Consider the following 17,092-nt stretch of genomic DNA (forward strand, 5'->3'; position numbering starts at 1 on the left):
TCTTTCACAGCCTCTCCTCCACGTACAAGTTGCACCGCGAGCCCAGTTCGCCTGCGGTTTCTGCATACGTTGTTCACTGGTTTAAAATCTGGGATCCCGTTCAAAAGCCGTGAGGCCCAAGACTGCGGCTTTCTGGAGCAGGTCTTCCCGAAAGGGTATCTGTGCGGATGACAGCGTGGCGTTTCTCGTAGCGCTCCCCGTTCCTCTACCAAAACAGCACAAAAATATTTAAACTAAAATATATACACACACTGTCTGAAAGTTCTTGTCCCAAGCGGGGTCGTGGCAAACCGGAGCCTACCCGGCAACACGGGGAGCAAGGCCGAAGGGGGAGGGGACACACCCAGGACGGGACGCCAGTCCATCACAAGGCACCCTAAGCAGGACTTGAACCCCAGACCCACCAGAGAGTGGCTGTGCCACCCTGCGTTCCCCCCCACCTAAAATATATAGTGTTGACTAAATATATTTAAAAAATTAGTCTTGACTAAAGGGGGGCACGGTGGCGCAGCAGGTTTGGCCTGTGCCTGCTCTCTGGTGGGTCTGGGGTTGGAGTCCTGCTTGGAATGCCTTGCGATGGACTGGCGACCCGTCCTGGGTGTGTCATCTCCCCCTCCAACCTTACGCCCTGCGTTGCCGGGTTAGGCTCCGGCTCGCTGCAACCCCGCTCGGGACAAGTGGCTTCAGTTAGCATGTGAATATTTAGTTGTGACACTGCCTGTCCCGGATGTCTCTACCTCTTCCAGTGCCTTAACTACAGCGACTAACAGCGCTTACTCTTCCAGGCTGCCTGCTGGGTTGAGGAGTTCTGGGGTTCTCCGTTGACCTCTGCGCCCCTCCGATGAACCCCAACAACTCCATGAAACCTGGGCTGCCTCCGACACCACACAGGTAAGCGTCCTGCTTTCGCTTGTGAAACCCCACACCCAGGACATGGGCATTCAAAGAAGCCCCTCGCTGCATCCTGCAGGCCCCCTTTGTCCGGATATCAGGAGGCTTCCCTGTCAATTTGCCGCTCGACCGCTGCTCCCTGTAGCATGTTGTTTTTTCCTTCCAGAAGCTTTCTGAAAAAGTGTTTTCCCCCAAAGCTTCGCTCGCAGTACCTCTGAGGTTCCACCTTATTTTGAACCCTCTTTATATCTGAAAGATAAGGGAACAATTTCACGCGAGGCGCAGGAGTGGCGGGGGGTGCAACGGTGAGACGTTAAGAATGAGCCGGAAACAGACGCACGTGGGGGAGATAAAACACCCTTTGCGCTCGCTGCAGATGTGTGCGGTCGGCAGAGGCTCCACGCCGCCTCCTATTGGTCCCCCTCCGCGCCTCTGCATCCCCGTGTCCCTTTTGATTGGGCATCTGGAAGCCGAGCTGAGGAACAATGGCTTCCTGTTTGCAGAGTGGGCCGGACATCCGGTGGTTTGGGGAAAGGAACCTGAGAGGACCCCCTCCCCCAGCCTCCGAGTGTCCTGGCTGCCCTCGACGCCACCATGAGCTGCCCACGCCGGCACCTTGCCAAGGTGTTGTGCAAGAGCGGTGTATCGCAGCGGTGGGGTACAGCGCCTCCGTTAACAAGGAGATCACCTCGTTTCCCTGCAGCCGTGCAGAGCTCGTTCTGCAGCAAGGGGAGCGGCACCTGGCGTCAGGACGCTAACAACCATCATGCGCGTGCTCAGGTGACGAAGGGCAAACGTCAGGTGCCGAGGACGTGGATTTTAGAGACGGTGGTTCACGAAACAGCCTTTGGGCAGGGCTGCCCACCTCGCCTCCTGGCATCCTGTGCGCGTGTGTGCCAGTGCATGTCTTTCCACCACCTGCTTCCTAAAAAACACTGTCTCTATTGTTTCACTTTTTTTTCTCCTCCTTAAAGCACAAATTGTCAGTTTGACTTAATCCAGGCATTTTGCGGAAGACCGGCGCCGACGCTCCCGGAAGATATAACGACGATGTAGCGCGTACGCGGAATGAACGGCATATTCTTGTCTGCTGAATGAGAGTAACCCCAGGAACGCCCCAGTCAGCGGCGGCACCGCCATGTCGTGTTCCTGGAGCTCCTTTTCCGCTATTCGTGGAAGCGGCTGTTGATGTGTGATTCAGCAGAGACTCGCTGTTCTTTCTGGGTACGCGTCCCTGCCGCTCTTCCCAGGCTTTGTGCAGCTTTGCTAATTATGGAACGCAAGGGGGGGGAATAACTAGAGCAGTCCTGTTTAATCCAGTGTGAGTTACAAAGAAACACACACACGCCTGCGCACAGATCACAGATCACCCCCCCCCCACCCCCGCTGTCCCTCCCTCCCTGTATTTCTCTTACCCGTATCTAAGTGACGGCAGTATCTCCATGGAAACAAAGTGCAGAGTACTATGCGAGCATGTGACTGAGACACAGAAGTCAGGTTTAGTGAGACACGGAGGGACTGCGCTGCACACAATCCCACACACACACACACACACACACACACACACACACACACAGCCCAGTTCTGTGTGTGCGGCTGTAAAAAATAAAATGCGGACATGCAGCGCCCCGCTTGAAAGGGCGTGAACCCCACGTGCGAGTCTGTTAATGTCGCTTTGGCACTCCTTTGGTGAGAAGCAGTCAGCGCCAACCTGAAAGAGTTCGTCTACGAATTCTACAAGTACTTGTTGGAGGACCTGATGCCTACGACAAAGAATGGGCAAATAAGAATCGACGCGTGCGCCGAAACAAGTGGTACATTAGCTCGCTTAATGAGGTATTAATAACGAGCTCTCTAAATAGCTGCGTACCAAGTTAACCCGTCGCACGGCGCGTTTCTAGAACCGTGCTTCGGAAACCTGGTCGGCTCACGTGCGTAAAGACGAATCTTGTTCGCGTACAGCCAGGCAGTGCTCCGTGGGCGGGCGTGTGTGCGCGTACGTATTTGTGTACGTCGACACACACAATCCTGCAGCGTAACCCAAACGAAGAGGTGAAACGGTCTGCCGCACATGCGTGCATCTGTATGCAGAACACACTCTGGTTACCACGCTGACGTCCTTAGTGTGAAAGCAGTCTCCCGATCCCATCTGTCTCTCTCTTTAACTCCCGGCTGTGTTGTCTGTTCCCCCTCGGCGTTTGGAAGTAGCTGGAACCAAGTAGATTTTATCAGTCGCTCATCTGACCCCCTTCGTAAAACGCTCAGTTAAGATATGGGTGGTAACGATGTCCCGCGCGAATCTCCTCCGCAGTGACGGCTCCTACCCGTATGACCCTGTCTCCTGGCAGCAAGGCTCCAATCAGGCCGCAGGTTCCCTCTCCGTGGTAACCACCGTGTGGGGGGTGACCAATCCATCACCCAGCCAGGTAAGAACTCCCCGATCCTGGAAGTCCTGAGGCTGTGTCTGCACGTCTCGGAAACGTTGCCTGGCAGAGGGGGAAGACCGGTGCCGCAATGGCGCAGAAGGTTGCCCCGGTGCCTCGTTTCTCTTGGGCTGTGGGTTTGCATGCGGGTTCGAAACCGGCACGGTCTGCGTGGAGCACGCGCGGGCCTCCTCCATGCGCTTCGGTTACCTCCCGCAATCCAGACACGCACTTTTCAGGTGAACCGGTGACTCTGAAATATCCTCATCTAGGGTGTACCCGCTTTACTCTGTATGCTTTCAGGGTAGGCTCGAGACCACACAGCCCTTCATTAGACAAGTGGTGATTGATAGTGGTTGGAGGTGTTGCCCCGTGTTACTGTTTGCCATCAGTTGACTTTTACGCTTTTAGCATGGCGGAGAGAGCTTTATTTAAATGTTCCTTATTTCGTCCAAATTCAGTATTTCCCCACTTTCGTTTCCCCTTTAGTCTTGACAGACTGCAGTATTCACATCTTGCCCGGCCATGTGTTCTCTGCCCTCCTGCTTTCCCTCCCCGTGGCTCCTCTTCCTCTCTTCCTGCACAGGTCCTTGGTGCCCCTATGGGTCCTGGGGGGAACTCTGCAGGTGGCCACATGATGCCTGGAAGCAGCCCTGCCATGGGCTCCCCGCAGTTCATGGGCCAGCAGAGCTACGCCGAGCCCAGCAAGGGCTACATGCAGCAAGGGCTGTACGGCCGGCCGGGTGGAGGTGGGGGTTACCCGGCGGGACCAGGCTACGGGGGCAGGTGAGAGAGGGAGACCCACCACCCCAACGTCAGGGGAGGTTGTGTAACTCCTCAGAGGTTACGTGAGTCACTGCTGTGGCCTCAGGGACCGGTTTACATCACTAGAAGTCATAGCCCGTTCAGCCGTTAGACGCGACGTACAAATTATACGGCCTCGGTGTTGTTTATGGCAGTTGCTGTGTACAGCAGTGTTTCCTGACAGCTTCAAGAGGCACTAAGCTCTCTGGGAAGAACCACTGAGTCTTTGTGTTCATCTTCAGCTACCCTCCCAGCGGCGGAGGGTCGATGGGCGTACCCCCTCATGGCGCCCGCTCGTCCGCAGACTTCACCCAGGCAGCTGCGGCAGCGGCGGTGGCCGCCGCGGCCGCCACAGCAACTGCAACTGCTACGGCAACAGTTGCCGCGATACAGGAGAAGCAGAACCAGGAGCTGAATTACGGGCAGGTACGGCCCCCCCGGGCGCCGCTGGCCTCTCGATGCGACCTTTCGAAACATCGTGGCTGTTTCGCACAGTGACATTGCTGCACGAGGCAGAACCTCCGAGCGTTCGTATTTACAGATTAGCTTCTGTGTTTCGTTCTTCGCGCTCTGTGGCCAACAGCTGACCCTCTTATTGCAGAGGGGAGAAAATTACTTCATCCTGTCACTAGCGGTGACGTCCAGTGTGGACATTGGTCCGCCTGTTGTTTACTTACTACTACCTGTTTCTTTCGCTGCCATTTTTCTCCAAAGACGTACTATAGTAGCAGGTGGGATTTGAGCCTGGGTCTTTCTAATGTCAAGGTGGCAGCACTAACCACTACCCCACCTGCTACCCCCCCGATCTGGTCCACAGACCACCGCTCTACTCAATTTGTTAGCCCGTGTGTGAAACGCTTCCACATGCCTTCCTTGAGCGTGGTTCGTAGCTGTGTCTGACGGCTGGAAAAGTCGGTGTGTTCACATATTCCAGTGGCAGGAGCCATGGCACGCTCACCATGCGCTGCACAGCAGTACCTGGTCTCGGTGTGTCGTGTGCCCCCCCTTGGCCAGAAGAGGAAATTTCTGCAGGTTTTACCTGGCTTCCCTTCTCTTTTCGTGTGTTTTATTGTTGTTGGTCTTGTTGTTTGAAAATTTTTGTAGAAAAAGCAGTTTTGTATTCTAAGCTACTTAACGGTGATTTGCCTATATCTACAGCTGCATAATCTTTGCTGTATTAATTCAAGGCAAGTACCTTGTTTAGTGATACTACAGCAGTTGGAAAGCCACTTTCTATCCTCATTTTACGATTACTGCAGTGGTCGGTAATTGGTTGATTCAGAACTGTCTTAAAGGTTCTGACAAATGCGGTAGAAAAGCCTCTGCCGTCATCGCCTTTGTGCTCGGGTTCCCACCCCGTTTCCCGTGTCCTGCTTCCTGAAGAGACCCGCTTTCCAACTCTACTGCCCAGTCTCACACGAGAATGGCACAGCTGAGCTCTGTACCTGTTGTTCCAGTGCCCCATGTCACAGCTCTGGGGCTCAGTGTGTTAACCTGATTGTTTCAAATGTTCCCCGCCTCCCAGATGGGTGCTGGATCCCCTTACAACAGCCAGTTCCTGCCCCATTCAGGACCCAGAGGCCCTCCTGGCATGGCTCCTGCAGGAATTGGCCCTGCCCGTGGCCCCTCCATGGGACCCATGTACGCAGCACAGGGCCAGCGACTGCCTCAGCAACCGGGCTACCCTGCAGGCCAGCAGGGCCCCCCAAGGCCACAGCAGGGACTCAAAAGACCCTACAGCTCAGAGGTGCGCCAGGCCAGTCGTGTGCTATAGAAGCAATAGTGTCAAAGATTGCGACCGTGTCTAGGAACAGCTTCGGCCTCTTGCCTGCAACTTGCGTGCCAGACTTTGCTGAACTTAATGGGAATAACACTCCTGGTTTCTTGATGTACCGCCTTACATGTTTCTCACACACACGTTGACTGAAACTGCTTGTCCTGCGTGGGGTCTCGGCGAGCCAGAGCCGAACCCAGCGACACAGGCACGAGGCTGGAGAGGGAGGGGACGCACCCAGGACAGGACGCCAGTCCATGTTTCATAACCAACTTAATCAGCAATTCTTCTATGGAATACCCAGACAACACTGAAAGCTTTATCTGGCCTCATGTACTATAAAAATAGAAATCATAAGACCTCATTATTTATTTACTGTAACAGTGGTATGAGAAAGGGTGACTTGAGATGTAGGGAACACATACTTGATTCAATACTGCTGCATACCAGAGTGTCCTGGTGCTTTAACTCCTGCTCTCTGACTTATTTCTTATGTCCCACTGTGCCCCACCCTACCTTACTCTTCCAGGGCTTCCCAGGTATGCCCAGCACAGGGCCATATCCAAATCAGCCCATGCAGTACACCGGGCCTGGGGCGCAGCGTTCTGCCCCCTCTCCCTCTTACCCTGGCCACCGGATGCCCCTGCAGCAGGGCAGCATGAGCCAGTACCCCCCAGGGCCTGGTAACCCAGGGCAATATTACAAGGTGAGGCTCTAGAAAACCCCTGAGCCCGAGTAACAATGTTGATGTTACATGTGATAATGTTAATCTTACATGTGTTCTCTGTCCAACACTATGCTGTGGACAAACATTAAATACCTTCCTCTGGAAGCGCTGCGTCGTAAGGGGGCATACAAGAAGTCCACACACGGAAACCAAAGCAGCCTATTACAGCGCGATAGGGTGCAGGCCTGTGTATGATGTACTGTGTTGAGCATCACACTCAAGCCAATTTGAATGAGAACTCTTTTGTGTGTCGACCTTCCAGACAGAGCAGTTCAATGGGCAAAATAGCACCATGTCTGCGATGACTGCAGGGGGTGGCGCAGGCGGAGGTGCAGGCTACAACACCTTCAACCAACCTGTACTCAATGGGGTAGGTCTCAGCAATGGTCCAATGAAGCAGTGTGCCTGTCTATGTAGCCGGGTACAGTGCAGCACTGTGTGAAGTCTGTTTTCTCCCATTTGACTGAACCCAGATCTACAGACTAAGAGCTTTAATTGTCACGACTCTAATAGCGCATCAGTCCTGAAGGACAAGGCCAAAGCTTCCCAGCTGCTGCAGATCAAGCTAGTGTACGCTTCGTCTTGTCTGTCCATCCCCACCACATGGGAACTCGTAGACCAGTGGTCCTCAATGTCCATCTTTGCTGTAGGTTACTGAGCTGTGCACGACACGATCTGATCTGATTAATTCACTCCCCTGTTGGACCAGTGCAGGTAACAAATAGTTTAAATCAGGTCGTATTGTACTTTGTTAGAACAAAAAACCTACTGGACTGGTGCTCACAAGGACTGTCACTCAGGGGTCACTTTATGCATGCGGTATACTTGCACATTAATGCAAACAGACTCTTCCACCAAACAGCAAATCATGCAACTCAGTATATACAAAGCATGCAGACAGGGTCGAGAGATTTGGTGACTATTGGACTAAGTCGTGGAATGGGCAGGGTGTGTGATCTAAGTGATTTTGAATGTAATTTGATTGCTGGTTCCTAATGTGGTAGTTTTAGTAACTCAGAAACGACGACACTTTTGGGATTTTCACGCACAACAGTCTCAAGAGTGCAGAGAATGGTGCAATAAACAAAGAACATCCTCTCAGAGGCACTTCTGTGAGGGGAAACACCTTAATGAAAGGTCCGAGGACAGTGACCAGACTTGTTAAGGTAACTTGAAGGGCGCAAGTACAAAATAACAGCTTAGTGCGTCAGTGGTGTATAGAAAAGCATCTGTGAATTCAGTTTTTTGAGCCTTGAAGTAGATGGGCTACAGCAGCAGAAGACCACACCTGGTTCCGCTCCTGTCAGGTTAAAAAAAAAAAAAAAAAAAAACAAAACAGCAGATGAGGCTATAGTGGATATGTTATCACCAAAACTGCAGAAGAGAAGAGTAGAAAAACGTTGCCTGGTTTGACAGATATTGATTTCCATCTTGACATGCTTAACGGTAGGGTCACAATTTGGTGTCAACAGAATGAATCCATGGATCGTCCTGAAACACAGCACAGCAGCAGACTCCTTGTGGAATCTTGAACTTTCAGTGTTCTGGTGCATTTCCTTAACCGCAACACTTATTGCTGTCCATAAGAGAATTATTTTTTTTCTCATTCTGCAGAGTACACTTTAGTTGCATGGACTCTACCTTAACTCCAGGCCCGTGTGCTTCTCTCTTCTTTTCTCACATGATTGTTTCTTCTCTCCTGTAGCCAGGGAGAGTTATACCAGGATACCCCAGCTCTCCGCTCCCTGGGAACCCAACTCCCCCGATGACCCCTGGCAGTGCTGTACCCCCTTATATGTCCCCCAGCCATGACGTCAAATCACCCTTTCTTCCTGACATCAAGCCCAACATGAACTCCCTGCCGCCACCCCCTACAGGTAAAATCTGTTATTAGCAGGACACGCGCTTACTATGCTCCGTGCTGTTTACAGTTCGACAGGGTGCCATTTAGGACTGCTTTTCGTGCCCAGTTGTAAAACAAGGAGTTCTTAATTCAAGAGTTAAGCTGGAGCTCGGTAGTGTGGAAAGAGGCTGTGTTGTGTTGAAGCCAGTTCCTTTGTTTTTCGCAGGGAACCCCAGTGACGACCTGCGGCTGACCTTCCCCGTGCGGGACGGTGTGGTGCTGGAGCCCTTCCGCCTGGAGCACAACCTGGCCGTCAGCAACCACGTCTTCCAGCTGCGTGACTCTGTCTACAAGACGCTCATGATGAGGTCATGGCCTACCACTGCTACTGGGGAGCAGATCTACTGCTACCTCTTCACATTTATTTGAGTGTGCCTGTCCACTTGAAATTGCAACTGATTTTGTTTCTGCGTGTGTGTATTTGTGTCTGTGATCTGTAGGCCCGACCTGGAGCTCCAGTTCAAATGCTACCACCACGAGGACCGGCAGATGAACACCAACTGGCCGGCGTCGGTGCAGGTTAGCGTGAATGCCACGCCCCTCACCATTGAACGCGGTGACAACAAGACATCCCACAAGCCCCTGTACCTGAAGCAGGTGTGCCAGCCGGGGCGGAATACCATTCAGATCACCGTCACAGCCTGCTGCTGTGTAAGTCTCCTCCTTTGCATTGTCACCTCTCACCCCATGTAATTTTTTTCTTCTGTTTTTTTTTTCTGTTAGTCTTTTCATTGTTGCCAGGATACTCTCTAGACCAGCACTTTTGAAATGACTGATTGCTGTAAAATATTGGCTGTGAAATATATAAACTGTGTCAAACACGTGCGCTCTTCTTTCTTCCTGTCTCTTTTTTTTCTCTGTCTGCCTTTATCAGTATCACAAGACTTAATTGACTAGGAAAAATGTAGAGGTCATCTAAAGCTCACTATAGAATGTACCCACACTTCTGACACGTCAACATTGTCCCCCTGTCTGTCTCTCCCACAGTCTCACCTTTTCGTGCTGCAGTTGGTCCACCGGCCGTCGGTGCGCTCTGTCCTGCAGGGCCTCATGAAGAAGAGACTGCTGCCCGCAGAGCACTGCATCACCAAGAGTGAGTGCGGCCAACAGCCCCCGGCATACCTACGAAACATAGAGGCACAGCCCTTAGAGCTGCCTGCCCTTGCTTGATGCACTTCTGCCCCAAGGCCGCTGACGCGTTGCTCAGCCCCAGCTGATGTGCCCTTTCGCGTAGAACGGCCTGTAGACGTGTACCTGGTACTGCAGGAAAAGAAAGCCGAAGCCCATGCTAAATAAGGGAAGGGGTGAACTTGGGGGAGGCTCTTATTTATTTTTTCTATATTCTTTAAGATTTCATAGAAGCACGGCACTAGTTATGCTTCACATGGAATGCGTTCCATACTGTCAATCCTATTCATGGATGGGTTTGGAATCAGGAGAGCTTCATCAGTTATCAGGATGCCACATTGCCAGCCTTGCTTTTGTATCAAACACATCTCTCTGACCATGAGCTTCCTACTGTCAGACTTTTCTTGTTACAAACTAGAATTGTGAAATAAATCAGACCTTTCAACAGTCAATAAATATTAACCTTTAAATCTTCATGCATAACGTGCTATTGCTAAATGGCCGACTTGTTTTTAATTATGCCTGCGCTGGGTCCAATGTGATACGCCCTCAGAGGTACCGCTGAGGCTCTAGTTGTAAGATGCTTTGTTTGTCCAGATATCTGGATTCCTGTACATTCCCAGTGTTGTGCTCGTATGATCATTATTGCTGAAGCTGCAGGACCTCTTGTTGGGCATTGCCTTGCTGGTCGGGTTGTGTAACTCTCGTCCGCTGGGGGTGTGTAACATGCATTCTAAGTTGCTCATACACCCTTTCCTCTCATGACAGTTAAGAGGAACTTCAGCAGTGGCACCATCCCGGGAACCCCAGGGCTCAATGGGGAGGACGGTGTAGAGCAGACTGCCATTAGAGTGTCCCTCAAGTGTCCCATCACCTTCCGTCGTATCCAGCTGCCGGCACGAGGTCACGACTGCCGACACATACAGGTAAGAGGCCCCTGGAGGTACGGGCGTTATAGAGAGCGGACCCTTCTTGTCTGGGAGCATTAGGATATTTTCTCTTTGACATGATAAGTGAAGCCTTTGGAATAAGATTACCTGCATTTGCTGTAAGAGTTGAAGTAGACTTTGAATCCCCCTCCTGGCCCGCAGTGCTTCGACCTGGAGTCCTACCTACAGCTCAACTGTGAGAGGGGTACCTGGCGCTGTCCCGTGTGCAAGTATGTCCACAAGTGTCGCTTGTTTGCATCTCATTATCCTGTCGTAGTAAAGTGCATTAAACAGCCTGACCACCTGTCTCTGCATCTCACAGTAAGACCGCTCTGTTGGAAGGTCTGGAAGTGGACCAGTACATACTGGGAATACTCATCTACATCCAGAAGTGAGTGCTCTTTCACCTCTACTCGTGTCTCATTTCGGAGACATTTCCAGAAGTGTCATTTATCTGCGGGGTTCTAATTTTGGTGTCTCACCCGCCCCCATTCTGTGTTTTCTTTTCTTCGCCACTGCCTTCATCTTCTTCGTACCCCTCGCGGTTTTCCCTGCCTCAGTTCTGAGTACGAGGAGATCACCATCGACCCCGTGTGCAGCTGGAAGCCAGTGCCCATTAAACCCGACCTGCACGTAAAGGAGGAGCCCGACGGGCCAGCGCTGAAGCGGTGCCGCACAATGAGCCCCAGTCACATGATCCTGCCCAGCGTCATGGAGATGATAGCGGCGCTTGGCCCGGGTCTGGGTCCCTCTCCCTACCCTCCTCTGCCACCGGGTGGCACCAGCAGCACAACGGACTACTCCAACCAAGGTACGAAAAATGGAGAGTGTTCCGCTTTGGCCTGGGACACTGTCAGTCCACTCTTCTTCCTTCCCAGTCTGTCGCCTTTATCATCTTTAATACAGCAGAGCAATACTTCTTTGTCTAAACATTCTTCTGTTTTGTGCTATTTGAACAGTTCATTCAAAGGCCATATACCTGATTAATAACACTTTTTATCGTAGAAATGGAAAACCAGGAAAACTTCAAAGATGTCCTTTAATTTTCGTAGAATACAAACGACGTATTTTGACTGACCGAAGACAAAGTAGATGGGAATGCATTGTTTATACACTCACTGCTCACATAACAGGGGTACACCAGTGATGGATGACACTGCGGGGCTGGACACGGGGACGCACCCTCCTACTGCTGGGGGGGGGTCCTTGTCATTCTTCTAAAGTCAAACACTTGTTAGTAACGCTACGCGGCGCCTCCACCTGTGTGGTGTCCGTGCGTTTTGTGCAGTGACGTAAACGGGGATCTTGGGAACTTATATTTCTTTGTGTCGTCACCATCCGTGAGCCAAATAATCTCAGGTGTGTCCATCCAGCGTAACCTGCTCACAACCATGTCTCTCAACCTATTCTTGTGACTACTTCCACCCTGCATTGGACAAGCGGTTATTAATTACAAATTAACGGAAGCATAACATTAAAACACAAGCTAGAAATGTTTTTATTGTTACAAATGTCATAGGCTTGGTGATGATGTCATTGTTATGCCTACAATGCCTTTTATTTTGGTCTTTAATTTTAGATGGCATTTTTTTGTCCAGGAACCAAGTATTATTTTTATCATAAGAAATAACATTTATTCAGTCCCCTTACAACGGGAATTCACCCAACAGTGTCATTTCGTGGAACAAATTAACCTAGTTAAGCGAGGAAATGGGTTTCGTTTGTTTCCGAGACACAGGATTCAACAGAGAACCGCGAGCTTTCTGTAACTGGCATTTAAATATCGAGACTGCACCTTCTGAGTTCAACGTCCAGTACCTTTATTGTAGAAGCAGTCGTATGCAGACAGATACTTCATTAGCAGTTCATTCAAACAAAATAGGGCAGAAGAACACAGATGTACTGCAGATGACAGATCCTTAAAAAACACCACTGCTTTTGTGTGCCAGAATGATGGGTTTTTTTCTTTATGCAAAATGTCACCATGGGACCACTGTGGATTCTGTTCAAAGAACAGAACAAACTGCGCCAAATGTGTGAAAATGGTTTCTTTCTTTGGACTCCGTGGTGTCTGTGATGTAAGCAGTGAGTCTGTGTCTCTTCTCGTCCAGGACCAGGATACTCGAGCCAGGCTGAATTTCCCGATTTTCCCAGCGCACCCGGAGCACCCCCCCTCAGCGAGTTTACTTCTGGGCCACCCCCTCTGTCCTACCAGGCCGACCTGCCCAGCGGTCTGCTCACTCCTGACAAGGGGCACCCCATGCCTGCACAGGTATGGCCAGGGACACCACACACACCGAACCCTTTAACCATAGCTGGAAGAGGTTACTGTGCATGGTCCAGCAGCTGTGTGTCAGTTGCTTGGTGGGTATAATGCTGTGCTGTATGTCACTTGTACACCTACTGTACTCTGTTTAATAATGTAGGTTATTAACATTCATATAAATGAACATGTCATGGGATCTAGACATAGATGCCTTGAACATTTTGACTGTTAATACTTGCAATAACACCAGTACACTAGCTCCTCAACTTAGACATGACAGACATTCATAAATCGATTTGTTCGTCACTCCAAAGTCACTTTAAGTGAGTCATGTTGCACTTGTCACAATCAACACAAGCTAAACAGCAGATTTCCCTCTATTAATTTACTTCATAGGTTCTGTTCCATCATCACTATCTTTTTCCAGTGCAAGGTCACGGTGGTGTGGAGCCTAACCTGCTAGCACAGGGTTCGATATAGTGCACGCTCTTGACGGAGCGTGGGTTCACTGCGTAACACTTTATTTTTTAAAACATCGAGCTACATTAAAAATCATTTAAGATTTTTGGAAAAATTGTCTCCATCACCTCATATTCAACTCTTTTTGCTGACCAATCATGTCCAGTGTTCATCAGTCTCTGGCCACATTCAACTTTGTCTGCGGAATCAATAAAAGCTTTATAATTCAGATGCATTTGTTTATTGGTTAGATTCTGCAAAAACTCACATATAGGTTTCATAAATAAAAATGCTCGGCAAGACTATTTGAGCATTTTTATTAACTTTGAGCTACTGCTAAATGAAATCTAGTTTACAGTGACCGTAAATTAAAAATATTCTCTTTCCGCAAAGTGCCCTTCAGGGCCTATTGACCGATTTTCTCCCGTCACCAATCAATAGATCAGCAGGACTCAGGAACTGCGAACACCATGGATGCGAGGTGAACTAGACTGCCTCGCTCTATTGTTCTGCCTGAGTGTGTTTTACTGCCTGCTAACAGCTGGACGTGGAAACGCGGGTCGCTTTCGCTTGGCCAAAGCCTGAAATTTCAGCAGAAACAGAGAGGGGAATGAAATAAAATTTAAAAATAAAAACTGGAAACAGTGGGTCCTAGACTTGGGAATCTTTGAGTGAGAAACTTTTCACCGTTAGACTTTTTAGAGAACTATTTAGTACTTTTTTTTTTTTTTTTTTTAAAAAAAAGAGAACTACCATACCAATGCAACGCTTGGGCCAAAGATTAATCCGATTCCTTGACAGACAGCGATCACAAATAGCACGCACTACCTTAAGTTTTTCAACACTCGCACCTCTAACCAAGGTCATTTATTGTACTTTCTTGTTTACAACGGGTCATAAAATCCGCTCCCAGGGGATTCAGAATGCAGAGGCATGCGCGTGAGGTGTCTGCCAGCCTGCTCTCCACGAGCTGCTCGGTGGCACAGAGACAGATAGATTCTTCCAGACACGCGATTCCCGTAGCAGTTTGTCGAAAAACCACCGATTTCGCTGGTGCACATCACATGAGTAGCTGCATATAGAATTCAGCTGGAATTATTGGACGGATTACAAGCCTCTAGCGCACTTGCGTTGAATTCACTTTGCAGACTTTTAGAGTGATGAACAAACTGTCCCAGTTGACTTTGAAAACACGGAACCCTCAGTATAAGATTTAGTAGCACCGATATGGTTTAGTTTGTAGCTCCAATCATCATCTCTTTCTGGTGAAGGTGCCCCATTCCAGCCATAATCCTGGTTCGCAGCAACAGCCTCAGCCTCAGGGTCTTCATGGCAACGTCCATCTAGGAGGCCCAGGAGCACCAGTGCTCCCGCGCAACTCCTCCCAGAACGCCCGGCTGCACACGGAAGGCTCATTCGGACTGGGGGGCCCTGCAGATGTTCCAGAAACTTCACTGGATGTGAGTACAAACATTGTGGTTTTGCGAATGTCACCGTGTATATTTTATTTATGAACTGTGAATATTTGTAGAGGAGATGTTTTTCCAGATTATATAGCATGTAAGATTACACCTTAAGAGGTGTATTTTGCATAACCAGATACTCTGCTGATCCCTTTTTGGTTTGGTACGCTGCTCATAGCAGCTCAGTGGTGCACAGTGTGTGGAGTTGGCGATGTGAGGAAGAAGGCAACGGTAGATCACTTCCATGCTCTCCCGAATGTCGAATTTGACTTGATGACACTTGCCGTATCCATACCCTCCTCAGAGGTATAATGTCAAGGCCCTTTCCGGCTTATTAAACATCGTACTGTCCGCTGACTGTTTAACCTTAAGGTAAAGCACACATTGTATTTTCTATGAGATGTACATCGCTTTGGAGAAAAGCGTCTGCTAAATGAATACATGTAAACGTAACCTAAAGGTGTCGTATTTGTCTTTCCCAGTTGCTTCCTGAGCTGACCAACACTGATGAGCTGCTCTCTTACCTCGGCCCCCCCGACCTCCCAAACAACAGCAATGACGACCTGCTCTCTCTGTTCGAGAATAACTGAGCCCCCACACATCACTCCTCCGAAATCCAGTGGTCTGTTGTGGTCCAAAAAAAAAAAAAAAAACTCCATGGCCCAAAATGCAAGGGCAGCAGGAAGTATGACTTCTTTTAAACTATAATCCTGCCGCCCACCGTACCCCACCCCACCCCACCTCGCCACCCTTCAAACTGGAAGCAGCGGTCAGCCCCAAGGACACTGAAAAACTTTATAATCTAAGAGGTTTTGCTTTGTTTGACAGCCTATGAACTATGAATCAGATTTTATTATTTTATATTTTTAAGCTATAAACCCATTCCTTTCCTCCGGGTTACTTACGTCTCTTCTCGGACCAAGGTTCAAAATCACACCCCATTTGAAATCAGTGTTGTTAAAGAAAATACCATTATATGGAAATTTTCTTCATTTTTTTCCAATGTAAGACCTCTGTTACGTGTGATTTGCAATGAAAAAAAATGACAATTATAATGTGTGCTTTGAATTTAATCATTGATATATAAAGAGGTTAAAAAAAAAGAAAAGAAAATTTACTCTTAAATGTGATGTGATTTTCTTTTCAGTCTTTAGACTTCTGTTCAGCTTGCTGTTTGTATAACTGTACGAGAGAAAGAGATGGATATTAGTTGAAAGGGGTGGCCTTAATTCAAAACATCTCCTTCTTATACAGCACACACACACACTCTCTCATTCTGAGAGGCAGCCATAAACTTCTCCTGTCACGTTCGGTCATTGTGAAGACAGCTTTTCCCGTGCGTCCAGCCGAATCCCACTACAGCTTGGTCTTGTACCTGCTCTTAGTTAATTTGAACAGCCATGACTATGAATAATTTACAAGGTGCTAGAAGTTGACTGTCTGTCCAGAGAGAATGGTATTGCTGCGACACATAGTTTTTCTACCAATGCAATAAGGTCTAAGTAAAACAGTCCCTGACCCACACAAGTGTCAGAAGAGCGTGCTGCACGTTTAACTGCCTCTACTGATGTGTTGCACTGGCGGTAACGAATTTGGTGTCATAAGACCTAAAGTTGGGAGTGTATTACTTTAGAAGAGTGCATGGCAGATGCCCCAGATGCTGTGAAGAGAATGTACTTGGAAGAATACCGGCCGCACACAGGAAGAAAAATGACCGTCGTTTGCATATTTAGTACAGTCGGGCGGACGTCGGAATATCGAAAAGGTTATTCGTGAATGAAATCTGCCAAGATTCCTAATTACATGATTCCAGTATCCCGTGTGCTTCCAGAGTTTGGTGACTCCAGAATCATTGCCGTGGTGCAATACGTCAATAACTGCGGGCATTTAATACTACTGTCTTTGTGGTACCCTATACCTTGTTTGTAGTTCAGTGCTCATTTGGAGAGGGTGAAGAATGTTGTAAGTGATGTTTTAATTGCAGGGAGTGTGTATTGCAGAACAGTAGATTCTGAATCAATGTATCATCATTGCCCACTCAGTTTTAAAGTTTGCCCTGCTGTTGCCATATGAACCAGTGCAATTTTTGCATTTTCTAAGTTCTGTGAGGATTTTTTTTTTTTTTTTTTTTTTTTTAATACTTGTTATCCCATCTTGAAGTATGAAGTAAATTTGATGCATAGTTTTTTCTGAAGGAAAACTGCAGGAAAAAGTAATCAAATCATTTTAATTGTTGAGGAATGTTCTTTATACGGGGACATTTGCCATATGGGAAAATACGAAATATGACATTTAAATTGCTTTTAAATAGGCAGTGCTTTTTTA

The 17,092-nt window shown here is 48.9% G+C and overlaps 1 protein-coding gene across 6 annotated transcripts in view; it reads left to right on the plus strand.

The window, feature by feature from the left end:
- LOC108940367 (zinc finger MIZ domain-containing protein 2-like) overlaps positions 1–16,891 on the plus strand; it is a 37,215-nt gene extending 20,324 nt beyond the window's left edge. For 3 of the 6 annotated variants that reach the window (XM_029257059.1, XM_029257061.1, XM_029257060.1), the window contains exons 2-19: positions 786–891; positions 3,203–3,317; positions 3,901–4,100; positions 4,361–4,544; positions 5,644–5,865; positions 6,422–6,598; positions 6,882–6,989; positions 8,325–8,496; positions 8,689–8,830; positions 8,963–9,173; positions 9,510–9,615; positions 10,419–10,576; positions 10,742–10,809; positions 10,902–10,970; positions 11,140–11,390; positions 12,691–12,851; positions 14,576–14,764; positions 15,250–16,891. In XM_029257059.1, coding sequence (XP_029112892.1) covers positions 842–891; positions 3,203–3,317; positions 3,901–4,100; positions 4,361–4,544; positions 5,644–5,865; positions 6,422–6,598; positions 6,882–6,989; positions 8,325–8,496; positions 8,689–8,830; positions 8,963–9,173; positions 9,510–9,615; positions 10,419–10,576; positions 10,742–10,809; positions 10,902–10,970; positions 11,140–11,390; positions 12,691–12,851; positions 14,576–14,764; positions 15,250–15,357 — 2,691 coding nt within the window. In that variant the 5' untranslated portion in view covers positions 786–841 and the 3' untranslated portion in view covers positions 15,358–16,891. Of the gene's footprint in view, positions 1–785; positions 892–1,394; positions 2,116–3,202; positions 3,318–3,900; positions 4,101–4,360; positions 4,545–5,643; positions 5,866–6,421; positions 6,599–6,881; positions 6,990–8,324; positions 8,497–8,688; positions 8,831–8,962; positions 9,174–9,509; positions 9,616–10,418; positions 10,577–10,741; positions 10,810–10,901; positions 10,971–11,139; positions 11,391–12,690; positions 12,852–14,575; positions 14,765–15,249 lie in introns of all 6 variants that reach the window. The other 3 variants (XM_029257062.1, XM_029257063.1, XM_029257064.1) reach the window with 3 other exon arrangements.
- The last annotated feature ends 201 nt before the right edge of the window (positions 16,892–17,092 follow it).

The sequence above is a fragment of the Scleropages formosus genome, chromosome 12 (assembly GCF_900964775.1).
Source record: "Scleropages formosus chromosome 12, fSclFor1.1, whole genome shotgun sequence".
NCBI classification, from domain to species: Eukaryota; Metazoa; Chordata; class Actinopteri; order Osteoglossiformes; family Osteoglossidae; genus Scleropages; species Scleropages formosus.